The 13,796-nt window shown below is 47.4% G+C and overlaps 1 protein-coding gene and 1 long non-coding RNA gene across 2 annotated transcripts; both read left to right on the forward strand.

The window, feature by feature from the left end:
- The first annotated feature begins 2,717 nt into the window (after positions 1 to 2,717).
- On the forward strand, positions 2,718 to 8,546 carry LOC112227273 (dnaJ homolog subfamily B member 4). Its single transcript, XM_042308229.1, has 3 exons — positions 2,718 to 3,308; positions 4,375 to 4,979; positions 8,114 to 8,546. The coding sequence occupies exons 1-3, from the start codon at positions 3,098 to 3,100 to the stop codon at positions 8,345 to 8,347; spliced, it is 1,050 nt and encodes a 349-aa protein (XP_042164163.1). The 5' UTR covers positions 2,718 to 3,097; the 3' UTR covers positions 8,348 to 8,546.
- Positions 8,547 to 12,176: 3,630 nt separating this feature from the next.
- LOC112227275 lies at positions 12,177 to 12,343 on the forward strand. The gene is made up of 2 exons (XR_002949841.2): positions 12,177 to 12,244; positions 12,310 to 12,343. It is a non-coding gene; the product is annotated as an uncharacterized LOC112227275 (long non-coding RNA).
- Positions 12,344 to 13,796: the final 1,453 nt, after the last annotated feature.

The raw sequence follows: 13,796 nt of genomic DNA on the forward strand, positions 1-13,796 counted from the left end.
AGATAGAACAAGGATACAGATTTTTCACCGGATGTATAAAACTGAAGCATCCGCTATGGCGTTTCCACACCCAAATATGGTAGTGAGAGGAAGCCCACTGGCCGGCTGTGGCAGAAGATAGAACGAGATTGATTTTGTCCGATATTCTGCACATTTTCTCATCGATTAAACATTTGATTTCAATACAGCACTCTGTTCTCAAAACTACAATATATTATGAACAGAATGTATTCAATTCTGTAGACTTTACGCTTTGCAAAGGTTTTAAAAAATATCGTTGTTCAGAAGGAGTGCAAAGGCGAATTGAGTTAATGCACATGCGCACTGCACAGAGGAGGTGTTACCTAACGGAAATATGCAGATCAATGCTAGAACGCGCCAATAGGATCTCGCTAACATATGCTTGGCTCTGCCCACCCACTTGCTTGTTCTGCCCACTCTGACTTATTTATTCCTGGTTGGAAACGACTGTGGCTGTGGTCTTGGTTGAGTAATATTTGCTGTCGCTGTGCGTGCTGCGACACAGCAGAAAAGGCCACACAAATCTCGCGAAATGGCTCTGTCATGCGTCCATCAAAGAAGAAGGTGGAATTATTCTGCTTGCTGCTACTATGATATCACAGTAGAACATCTTTGATGATATCATGGCGGTCCGCAAACAAACGTTTAAAGTGCATGCCGCCACCTACTGTGCTGGAATGTACGATTAAATCATGATCCACACAATTCGAAACAACAATATGAATAAAATAAATCCCGACTAACTTCTACCACACCCTCTCCCCCCCAAAACGCTACCTACAATATCTGTTGTTGTCTCCACAATAACCTTCAACCTGACATTTCTGCTTTCCACAACCCAAGTCATATTGATAACCTTACCAATAAATGCTATGAAGTCAACTTATCAACTTCATTATCAAAGTTTCCTTTGACACTTCACGTTCTTGAGCTTGAAAATTTCTGAACAGGCCTCGGAAGGACCAGAAAAACACCAGCCTGACAGTAGGTCCACTTAGTACAGGAACATCCATGTAAAGCTCCCATCAATCCTACACTGTCGCGCCAACAACCGGTCTTACCGCCTCTGCATATGATACATCATGACTGATTTCATATCTGTGAACCTCCCTGAGCCTCTCTCTGCACCTGGCGCACACCAAATGCTGCGCTGTCATCCAGCAATCTAACAATACACACAAATCTAAAGTAAAGGAATGGAATTAAGAATATATAAATATTTGGATGAGCAATGTCAGAGAGGCATAGACTAAGATACAGTAGAATAGAATACAGTATATACACTAGCGTTCAAAAGTTTGGGGTCACTGAGAAATGTCCTTGTTTTTGAAAGAAAAGCTACTTTTTTGTCCATTAAAATAACATCAAATTGATCAGAAATACAGTGTAGACATTGTTAATGTTGTAAATGACTATTGTAGCTGGAAACAGCTGATTTTTAATGGAATATCTACATAGGCGTACAGAGGCCCATTATCAGCAACCATCACTCCTGTGTTCCAATGGCAAGTTGTGTTAGCTAATCCAAGTTTATCATTTTAAGGACAGTCTGTGAGTCAGTGTGGGTTAGGGTTTAAGGTTAGTGGGCCTATGGGCCAGAGGTTAGTGTCTGTCTCAAGTGTTGTCTATAAGCCTGGACAGGAGGCCTACGGGTCAGAGGTTAGTGTCAGTCTCAGTAGGTACAGGTCAGAGGTTAGTGTCTGTCTCGGAAGGTACAGGTCAGAGGTTAGCGTCTGTCTCAGTAGGTACAGGTCAGAGGTTAGTGTCTGTCTCAGTAGGTACAGGTCAGAGGTTAGCGTCTGTCTCAGTAGGTACAGGTCAGAGGTTAGTGTCTGTCTCAGTAGGTACGGGTCAGAGGTTAGTGTCTGTCTCAGTAGGTATGGGTCAGAGGTTAGTATCTGTCTCAGTAGGTACGGGTCAGAGGTTAGAGTCTGTCTCAGTAGGTACGGGTCAGAGGTTAGAGTCTGTCTCAGTAGGTACAGGTCAGAGGTTAGTGTCTGTCTCAGTAGGTACAGGTCAGAGGTTAGTGTCTGTCTCAGTAGGTACAGGTCAGAGGTTAGTGTCTGTCTCAGTAGGTACAGGTCAGAGGTTAGTGTCTGTCTCAGTAGGTACGGGTCAGAGGTTAGCGTCTGTCTCAGTAGGTACAGGTCAGAGGTTAGTGTCTGTCTCAGTAGGTACAGGTCAGAGGTTAGTGTCTGTCTCAGTAGGTACGGGTCAGAGGTTAGCGTCTGTCTCAGTAGGTATGGGTCAGAGGTTAGTATCTGTCTCAGTAGGTACGGGTCAGAGGTTAGTGTCTGTCTCAGTAGGTACGGGTCAGAGGTTAGCGTCTGTCTCAGTAGGTACAGGTCAGAGGTCGATAAGCCTTGACAGGATGCCTGTCCTCTGGTTATGGACCCCCTCCTTGGCGTAGCTGATCATTTGAACAGGAAGGCACCAAATTTAGGCTATTTCTCAATTCAAATCGTCCTCCTCTTACCAAACACCAGCCCTTTATCACAGGACCTATAATAACCTGTCAAGGCTGTTACAGTGTAATTATTGTTTTATGTAGGCTACCATGTTCTTTTCACTCAAGTTGAGATGTCAATTCCATGTGGATGGGTGTTTAAACAGAAATAATAAAATAAAAACCGGAATCTTTGCCGAATATGGGAAATGACGTGCTTCAGCAGCATTTAGCATCTATGAAGAGCCCCTGGATGACAGCGAGCAACGCCGCCGGTGGGTCGGGACGCAGGAGAGGGAGCCACAGCTATTTAAAGGGAGTCTAACGGGGGAGGGTGATGGATAAATAACCCAGGATCCACAGCGCTGAGTAACCACTCTAAACATCGCTACATCACATCCCGTTCTCTAGCTTCTCACGATTCAACCTCCTCTGTCTCCGTGTCTATCTACTCGTTATTGTTGTTCAGAGAGGCAGAGAGAAGCGGTTCAGGGTTTTTCTTTCGCTTGTCGCCATATCAACTTCCTCAGAGGGGTTTGTCTCTTGTCTCTCCTCTCCTGGATATATTTCCCCATCAAACTAACAGGCAGCTTCTCTTTGGCTACCGCGAGGGGCCGCTTCGGGGGAACTATGGGGAAAGACTATTATAAAATCCTGGGGATAGTGAAAGGAGCGGCTGACGAGGACGTTAAAAAGGCGTACAGAAAACAGGCTCTGAAATGGCACCCGGACAAAAACAAAGCAGCCAACGCCGAGGAGAAATTTAAGGAGATCGCCGAGGCATATGAAGTCCTCAGTGATCCGAAGAAAAGGGAGATATATGATCAGTATGGAGAGGAAGGTACGATAATAGGACACATTCGGATGTTTATTAATTCCTGGGTTTCTTGTCATTTCATCCAGTCCATTATTTAGTAAACAACAGAACATGTTGTAATATAATTGGCCATTATACAAGTCATACAGACCGATATTTTAACCATACTGGTTAGAAGAGACCACACAGCATTTCACTCATTATTTATTCATACCATTTATGATAATAAGAAAGCCAATAAGCAGACGCAGAATAACCACCCTGTTGTCAGGGTGGCATATCGGTCTGCGCATAACATGTAGACATGGCTGTTGATTGGTCAGAAATACAGGAAATGTCAGATTGTATTATTTTTAGGCTACTGTCAATTACATGAATTGATATTGAACATGTCAATATGGATAATGTTACTAGCTGAAGGCATCATGACCCTTTCAAATAGCAGATGGGGAAAGAGCAGATTTGCTATGGGTGGGAGGAATCCACTGACCTGCCCCATATGACAGATGTCTTGACATTGGGGGCTATTGGACTCATGAACTTACTGTTTATATTAGACCAGCATCAATGTAGGATTGCAACCCTTTCCCTGTATGGGACAGAGTCTACCTGGTTATTCTGTGACTGTACAGAGTCTACATGGTTATTCTGTGACTGTACAGAGTCTACCTGGTTATTCTGTGACTGTACAGAGTCTACATGGTTATTCTGTGACTGTACAGAGTCTACATGGTTATTCTGTGACTGTACAGAGTCTACCTGGTTATTCTGTGACTGTACAGAGTCTACCTGGTTATTCTGTGACTGTACAGATCACATACACAATACGTTCAGAGCACTTGATTTAGGAGGTTGTACTTTTGGGAGTATTCAATTGATTTTATTATACCGGGCAAACTCAAGTACAGCTCAAGGATTTCAAGGATATTTGACCTATGTCTGGTACAGTATATAGTAGGTTGTCATCTATATTATCTGAACTGTTGATGACTTCAGTGTCCTTGTTCCCCCTTTTATCAAAACAAAGGTTATTATCATGACCTGAACTGTTGATGACTTCAGTGTCCTTGTTCCCCCTTTTGTCCCTCAGGTCTCAAAGGAGGTGGCGGCCCCGGCAACGGTCCAGACGGACAGGGCAGCAACTTCACCTCTTACACGTTCCACGGCGACCCCCATGCTACCTTCGCCACCTTCTTCGGCGGCGCCAACCCGTTCGAGATGTTCTTCGGCCGTAAGGCCAACGGACGCGGTCCAGGCGGCGGGGACGACGAGGACATGGAGGTGGACGGCAACGACCCGTTCGGTTCCTTCACCTCGTTTAACCTCAACGGGTTCCCTCGGGACCGTCACGTGGGGATTGGTGGGCAGCAGAGGAGGAAGCAGGACCCAGCCGTTCATCACGAGCTGCGGGTATCGCTGGAGGAAGTGTTTCATGGTTGCACCAAGAGGATGAAGATCAGCAGGAAGAGGATGAACCCTGACGGACGGACCATGAGGACGGAGGATAAGATTCTCACCATAGAGATTAAGAGAGGGTGGAAGGAGGGGACCAAGATCACATTCCCCAGAGAAGGAGACGAGTCGCCCAATACCATCCCTGCTGATATCGTGTTCGTCATCAAGGACAAGCCCCACATGCACTTTAGAAGGGAGGGGTCGGACATTGTGTACCCGGTGAAAGTTAGTCTACGACAGGTGAGATGTGTTTTGCTTGGGGCGGATCGTGGTGGCCCGCCTCAAAGTGAGAGTAAGGGGAAACACTTCCAGTAGAAGGTGGTTCAGTGTGGAATAATCTAGCTTGGTCTGGCTAGTGTAGATGCAATAGAAATAGGCATTCAGATTGGATCGTGTTCAGTTGGCACATCGTAGCAAAACATTTTGCAACAGAAAATGTAAATCTTTGATCTTGTTGGTCAAGTTCAAGTGATACCTCCCTGTTTCACTTTATTTCACAATCTCCTGTTTCGGGTCTACTGAACACAAGCCTGGTCATTGTTCAGCAGACTGGAGGGAGAACAGGGTTTAGACCAGTGCAGACAGAGAACATTATGATATAAGGAGTATGTTATGTAATTCCCACTGTAAAGGAGAGAAACAGGAGAGGAGGCAGTAACACTTCAGGAGTGTGAAGAGACAGCAGGCTGGTAGCCCACGCATACTGACTGAGTTAGGAATACTAATATGGCCTGCTCTCTCTCTCCTCTCTCTCTCTTGCTCTCACTCTCTCCTCTTGCTCTCCCTCTCCCTCTCTTGCTCTCTCTCTCTCTCTCTCTTGCGCTCTCTTTCTCTCCTCTTGCCCTCTCTCTCTCTCCTCTTGCCCTCTCTCTCTCCTCTTGCTCTCTCTCTCTCTCTTGCCCTCTCTCTCTCTCTCTCTCTCTCTCCTCTTGCCCTCTTCTCTCTCCTCTTGCCCTCTCCTCTCTCTCTCCTCTTGCCCTCTCCTTGTCTCTCTCTCTCTCCTCTTGCCCTTTCCTCTTGCCTCTCTCCTCTCTTCTCCTCTTGCCCTCTCCTCTCTCTCTCTCTCTCTTGCCCTCCTCCTCTCTCTCTCTCTCTCTCTCTCTCTCTCTTTCTCCTCTTGCCCTCTCCTCTTGCCCCCTCTCTCTCTCTCTCTCTCTCTCTCTCTCTCTCTCCTCTCTCTCTCTCTCCTCTCCTCTCTCTCCTCTTGCCCTCTCCTCTTGCCCTCTCCTCTTGCCCTCTCCTCTCGCCCTCTCCTCTTGCCCTCTCCTCTCTCTCTCTCCTCTTGCCCCTCTCCTCTTGCCCTCTCCTCTCGCCCTCTCCTCTCGCCCTCTCCTCTCGCCCTCTCCTCTCGCCCTCTCCTCTCGCCCTCTCCTCTCGCCCTCTCCTCTCTCCCTCTCCTCTTACCCTCTCCTCTTGTCCTCTCCTCTCTCTCTCCTCTTACCCTCTCCTCTTGTCCTCTCCTCTCTCCCTCTCCTCTTGCCCTCACCTCTTGTCCTCTCCTCTTGTCCTCTCCTCTTACCCTCTCCTCTTGTCCTCTCCTCTTACCCTCTCCACTTACCCTCTCCTCTTGTCCTCTCCTCTCTCTCTCTCTCTCTTGTCCTCTCCTCTCTCTCTCCTCTTGCCCTCTCCTCTCCTCTTGCCCTCTCCTCTTGTCCTCTCCTCTTGTCCTCTCTCTCTCTCTCCTCTTGCCCTCTCCTCTTGTCCTCTCCTCTTACCCTCTCCTCTTTGTCCTCTCCTCTCTCTCTCTCCTCTTGTCCTCTCCTCTCTCCTCTCTCTCTCTCCTCTTGTCCTCTCCTCTCTCTCTCTCCTCTTGTCCTCTCCTCTCTCTCTCTCCCTCTTGTCCTCTCCTCTCTCTCTCTCCTCTTGTCCTCTCCTCTCTCTCTCTCTCTTCTCTTGTCCTCTCCTCTTGCCCTCTCCTCTTGCCCTCTCCTCTTGTCCTCTCCTCTTGCCCTCTCCCTCTTGTCCCTCTCCTCTTGCCCTCTCCTCTTGCCCTCTCCTCTTGTCCTCCTCTCCTCTTGTCCTCTCCTCTCTCCTCTCCTCTTGTCCTCTCCTCTCTTGCTCTCCTCTTGTCCTCTCCTCTCTCTCCTCTCCTCTTGTCCTCTCCTCTCTCTCTCCTCTTCTCTTGTCCTCTCCTCTTGCCCTCTCCTCTTGCCCTCTCCTCTTGCCCTCTCCTCTTGCCCTCTCCTCTTGCCCTCTCCTCTTGCCCTCTCCTCTTGCCCTCTCCTCTTACCCTCTCCTCTTGTCCTCTCCTCTCTCTCTCTCTCTCCTCTTGTCCTCTCCTCTCTCTCTCTCCTCTTGCCCTCTCCTCCTCTTGAGCTCAGTCGTGTTTTGATTAAAACAACAAAGTGCCTGTAATGCTGTATAATGTCATGGTGTTTGCATCCCAAATTACACCCTATTCCCTATTTGGTGCACTACTTTCGACCAGGGAGTAGGGTGCCACAATACGGAGTAGGGTGCCATTTGGGACGCCCTTGTGCGAATGTTCTGGAAATGTTGTCGGAATTCATACAATGAAAACAGCTTTACTTTAAATCACTGCCTGAGCCTTGCTTATCAGTAGTGAAACATATTTTCTGCTTAGAAGCAAAGTCCTGTTTTAGCAAACCACCAAACCAGAAGAACACAAGTGCAATCTGTTAAAGAAACCTAACCACAAACCTAAATGCCCATTCTGTTAATGACTAGCAGGTTACTGTGTGATGTATGTGTGCCCTGTGTTTAACACTCTGTGTGACTCTCTCCTATCTCTCTCCTCCCTCCCTCTCTCCTCTCTCTCTCCTCTCCTACTCTTTCTCTCCTCTCTCTCCTCTCTCTCTCTACTCTCTCTCCTCTCTCTCTACTCTCTCCACCCTCTCCCCTCTCTCCTCTCTCTCTCTACTCTCTCCTCTCCCTACTCTTTCTCTCCTCTCTCGCTCTACTCTCTCTCTCTCTCTCCTCTCTCTCTACTGTCTCTACCCTCTCCTCTCTACTCTCTCCTCTCTCTACCTCTCTCCTCTCTCTCTCTACTCTCTCCCTCTCCTGTCTCTACTCTCTCCCTCTCCTGTCTCTACTCTCTCCCTCTCTTGTCTCTACTCTCTCCCTCTCCTGTCTCTACTCTCTCCCTCTACTCTCTCTACCCTCTCCTCTCTCTCCTCCTCTCTCTCTCTACCCTCTCCTCTCTCTCTCTCTCTCTCCCCCCTCTCTCCCTCTCCTCTCTCTACTCTCCTCTCTCTCTACTCTCTCGTCTCCTCTCTCTACTCTCTCGTCTCTACTCTCTCGTCTCCTCTCTCTACTCTCTCGTCTCCTCTCTCTACTCTCTCGTCTCTCTACTCTCTCCTCTCTCTCTTCTCTCTCTCTACTCTCTCTCTACTCTCTCTTCTCTCCTCTCCCAGTCGCTGTGTGGTTGCTCTGTGACGGTGTCTACGATAGACGGGAAGACGTGTAACATGAAGATCACGGATGTGATAAAACCTGGCATGAAACAGACTGTAGCAGGACAGGGCCTCCCCTTACCCAAGAACCCCGAGCAGAGAGGTGACCTGGTGGTGGAGTTTGACGTCAACTTTCCAGAGAACCTGCCCAGCAACGCCAAGGATGTCCTGAAGAGGCATTTACCTGTATCCTAGAAGAACAGACATGGATACAGACACAAACACAGACACACCTGGACAACAGAAAGAAAGGGGTGACATCAGCATGCCAGCTCTCACACTCTCCTCCTCTTCTCTCCTCTCTCTCCTTCCTCTCCCTCTCATCCTCCTCTCTCTCTCTTCTCTCTCTCCTGTCTCTCTCTATCCTCCTCTCTCCTCTCTCTCTCCCTCCTCTCTCCTCTCTCTCTCTCATCCTCCTCTCCTCTCTCTCTCTCTCTCTCTCATCCTCCTCTCTCCTCTCTCTCTCTCTCATCCTGTGACTCTCCTTCGCTCTCTCTCATCCTCCTTCTCCTCTCTCTCTCTCATCCTGCTCTCTCCTCTCGCTCTCTCTCATCCTCCTCTCTCTCTGATAAAACCCTCCTCTCTCAGACTGTCTCTCTCATCCTGCCTCTCCTCTCGCTCTCTCTCATCCTCCTCTCTCCTCTCTCTCTCTCCTCCTCTCTCCTCTCTCTCTCCCTCTCATCTCTCTCTCTCTCCCTCTCTCTCATCCTCCTCTCTCCTCTCTCTCTCTCTCTCTCATCCTCTCTCTCTCTCTGTATCTCTCTCTCTCTCTCTCTCAGACATCCTCAGACACAAACTCTCTCTCCCTCTCTCACCTCTCATCCTCCTCCCTCCTCTCTCTCATTCTCTCTCTCATCCTCCTCTCTCCTCTCTCTCATTTTCCTCTCTCTCTCTCTCTCTCATCCTCCTCTCCTCCTCCTCTCCTCCCTCTCTCATCCTCCCTCTCTCCTCTCTCTCCTCCCTCTCTCATCCTCCTCTCTCCTCTCCTCCCTCTCTCATCCTCCTCTCTCATCCTCTCTCTCTCTCCATTTCTCTCATCCTCCTCTCTCCTCTCTCTCTCTCCATTTCTCTCATCCTCCTCTCTCCTCTCTCTCTCTCATCCTCCTCTCTCCTCTCTCTCATCCTCCTCTCTCTCCTCTCTCCTCTCTCATCCTCCTCTCTCCTCTTCCTCTCTCCTCTCTCCTCTCTCTCTCTCTCTCTCTCTCTCTCTCTCCTCTCTCTCTCATCCTCCTCTCTCCTCTCTCTCTCTCTCTCATCCTCCTCTCTCCTCTCTCTCTCATCCTCCTCTCTCCTCTCTCCCCTCTCTCCTCTCTCCCTCTCTCCCTCTCTCCCTCCTCCTCTCTCTCTCTCTCATCCTCCTCTCTCTCTCTCTCTCTCCTCCTCTCTCTCATCCTCCTCTCTCCTCATCTCTCCTCTCTCTCTCTCTCATCTCTCTCTCTCCCTCTCATCCTCCTCTCTCCTCTCTCTCTCTCTCTCCTCCTCCTCTCTCTCTCTCATCCTCCTCCTCTCTCCCTCCTCTCCTCTCTCTCTCTCTCTCTCTCTCCTCTCTCATCCTCCTCTCTCCCTCTCCTCTCTCATTTTCTCTCTCTCTCTCTCTCTCTCTCTCTCTCATCCTCCTCCTCTCCTCCTCTCTCATCCTCCTCTCTCCCTCTCTCATCCTCCTCTCTCCTCTCTCTCCTCCCTCTCTCATCCTCCTCTCTCCTCTCCTCCCTCTCTCATCCTCCTCTCTCATCCTCTCTCTCTCTCCATTTCTCTCACCCTCCTCTCTCTCTCTCTCATCCTCCTCTCTCTCATCCTCCTCTCTCTCATCCTCCCTCTCTCCTCTCTCCTCTCTCATCCTCCTCTCTCATCCTCCTCTCTCCTCTCTCCTCTCTCTCTCATCTCTCTCTCCTCTCTCTCTCATCCTCCTCTCTCCTCTTCCTCTCTCCTCTCTCTCTCTCCTCCTCCTCCTCTCCTCCTCCTCACACATAAGGACAATGATGAATGTTCACAGATGAAACCCCTTTCTAAGTGAATGTTAATATAATTGATATAGGTTGATGTTTTTCTATGTGCCATGCATGCAGTCCGAATGAGTGTGTTGATATCTGAACATGACTTAACTGTGTGGATTCTTTCCACATTCACCTCTCTTATGTTTTCTATGATATGGTGAAAACCTATAGTCCCAAATTGCACCCTATTCCCTATTTAGTCCCAAATAGCACCCTATTGTCTATTTAGTCCCAAATTGCACCCTATTCCCTATTTAGTCCCAAATAGCACCCTATTGTCTATTTAGTCCCAAATAGCACCCTATTGTCTATTTAGTCCCAAATAGCACCCTATTGTCTATTTAGTCCCAAATAGCACCCTATTGTCTATTTAGTCCCAAATAGCACCCTATTGTCTATTTAGTCCCAAATAGCACCCTATTGTCTATTTAGTCCCAAATAGCACCCTATTGTCTATTTAGTCCCAAATAGCACCCTATTGTCTATTTAGTCCCAAATAGCACCCTATTGTCTATTTAGTCCCAAATAGCACCCTATTGTCTATTTAGTCCCAAATAGCACCCTATTGTCTATTTAGTCCCAAATAGCACCCTATTGTCTATTTAGTCCCAAATAGCACCCTATTGTCTATTTAGTCTCAAATAGCACCCTATTGTCTATTTAGTCTCAAATAGCACCCTATTGTCTATTTAGTCCCAAATTGCACCCTAGTCCCTATTTAGTCCCAAATTGCACCCTATTCCCTATTTAGTCCCAAATAGCACCCTATTGTCTATTTAGTCCCAAATAGCACCCTATTGTCTATTTAGTCCCAAATAGCACCCTATTGTCTATTTAGTCCCAAATAGCACCCTATTGTCTATTTAGTCTCAAATAGCACCCTATTGTCTATTTAGTCCCAAATAGCACCTTATTGTCTATTTAGTCTCAAATAGCACCCTATTCCCTGTTTAGTCCCAAATTTCACTCTATTCCCTTTATAGTGTGCTACTTATGACCAGGGCCTATAGGGCGGAATAGGGGGCCATTTGGAAAGTCACATTATATAGTGTATTAGAGGTTGACCTCTATAATGTAACACAACATGCGGAGATGTGGGAGTGGAGGGATTTGTTTTGCCCCTTTTCAAACCTGCACATGTCTGTCCTTTTAATGTATATAATGTATATCATTTATAATGGCCTCATTGTTCTGGGTAACATTCACATTACATTTCCTGATCCATTAAGTCCGCTAGCTACATCGTGGTACTGTACATATTTTCATGATAAACATTTGTAACCCAACGTACTAGACAACGGGGAGGAAACGAGATTTGGATATGTTGTTTACACCATGGAAAAAGGCCCAACAGTTTCAACACAAAACGGCCCAGTGTAGAGAGGTGATGAGTGAGCAAATATAGCCGTGTGTGTGTGTGTGTGTGTGTGTGTGTAGAGTGGTGGAAAAAGTACCCAATTGTCATACTTCAGTGAAAGTAAAGATACCTTCATAGAAAATGAAATACTGAAGCAGAGCATGATCCCCTCCCTTCAGAGACTGGGCTGCAGGGCAGTATTTCAACATGATAACGACCCCAAACACACCTCTCCAAGACGACCACTGCCTTGCTAAAGAAGCTGAGGGTAAAGGTGATGGACTGGCCAAGCATGTCTCCAGACCTAAACCCTATTGAGCATCTGTGGGGCATCCTCAAACGGAAGGTGGAGGAGTGCAAGGTCTCTAACATCCACCAGCTCCGTGATGTCGTCATGGAGGAGGACTCCAGTGGCAACCTGTGAAGCTCTGGTGAACTCCATAAGGCAGTGCTGGAAAATTATGGTGGCCACAAAATATTGACACTTTGGGCCCAATTTGGACATTTTCACTTAGGGGTGTACTCACTTTTGTTGCCAGCGGTTTAGACATTAATGGCTGTGTGTGGAGTTATTTTGAGGGGACAGCAAATGTACACTGTTATACAAGCTGTACACTCACTACTTTACATTGTAGCAAAGTGTCATTTCTTCAGTGTTGTCACATGAAAATATATACTCAAATATTTACAAAAATGTGAGGGGTGTACTCACTTTTGTGATATACTGTATCTTCCCTATAGGTCTACATTAAAATACAACCACTGTATCAATATGAACATCTCCACAGGACCTATCTTCCCTATAGGTCTACATTAAAATACAACCACTGTATGTTTCAATAGGAACATCTCCACAGGACCCATCTTCCCCACGGGCCAACATTAAAATACAACCACTGTATGTTTCAATAGGAACATCTCCACAGGACCTATCTTCCCCACGGGCCGACATTAAACTACAACCCTGTATGTTTCAATAGGAACATCTCCACAGGACCCATCTTCCCCACGGGCCGACATTAAACTACAACCCCTGTATGTTTCAATAGGAACATCTCCACAGGACCCATCTTCCCCACGGGCCGACATTAAAATACAACCACTGTATGTTTCAATAGGAACATCTCCACAGGACCTATCTTCCCCACGGGCAGACATTAAAATACAACCACTGTATGTTTCAATAGGAACATCTCCACAGGACCTATCTTCCCCACGGGCAGACATTAAAATACAACCCCTGTATGTTTCAATAGGAACATCTCCACAGGACCTATCTTCCCCACGGGCCGACATTAAGCTACAACCCCTGTATGTTTCAATAGGAACATCTCCACAGGACCTATCTTCCCCACGGGCCGACATTAAACTACAACCCCTGTATGTTTCAATAGGAACATCTCCACAGATCCTATTAAAATATAATCAGAAAGCAAACAATACAGTTCTAAAAATGAAATACAAACGTGTTTGTAGATCTCCTGAGGTGAATGAATCTACAGCAGCCGAGGTGATAATGGCTGGGGGCATTTTCGCTTGTTGTTGCTGTTCTCCAAACAGCGTTTTAACATTTTTTAATTGTATGTAAATGTAATAAATGAGTTCCACTTTCACAAACTGTCCTCCCTGACCTAAATCTCCCAGGTTACGGCCCTGGCTAGGGGCACGCTCCGACACTCAGACATCATTCACAAACTGTCCTCCCTGACCTAAATCTCCCAGGTTACGGCCCTGGCTAGGGGCACGCTCCGACACTCAGACATCATTCACAAACTGTCCTCCCTGACCTAAATCTCCCTGGTTACGGCCCTGGCTAGGGGCACGCTCCGACACTCAGACATCATTCACAAACTGTCCTCCCTGACCTAAATCTCCCAGGTTACGGCCCTGGCTAGGGGCACGCTCCGACACTCAGACATCATTCACAAACTGTCCTCCCTGACTTAAATCTCCCTGGTTACGGCCCTGGCTAGGGGCACGCTCCGACACTCAGACATCATTCACAAACTGTCCTCCTCGTAAATGTAGCGGAGTAAATATAAATAGTAATGTAAAGTACAGATACCCCCAAAAAATACTTAAAGTACTTGGTTACTTTACACCACTGTGTGTGTGTGTGTGTGTGTGTCTACAACTGCTGTAACCAACTACTACTGCCTGTTACTAACACATAACAGTGTAACTAAAACACAGATGACCTTTGACTGTTCCACCAGGGGGCGCCACAACATCGGTATCTATAGGAGCTGAGCCATGTCGGCTTTTGACTGAGAAGTTACCCAAATGGCACCCT

This window comes from Oncorhynchus tshawytscha, linkage group LG28 (genome assembly GCF_018296145.1).
Source record: "Oncorhynchus tshawytscha isolate Ot180627B linkage group LG28, Otsh_v2.0, whole genome shotgun sequence".
Classification (NCBI taxonomy): Eukaryota; Metazoa; Chordata; class Actinopteri; order Salmoniformes; family Salmonidae; genus Oncorhynchus; species Oncorhynchus tshawytscha.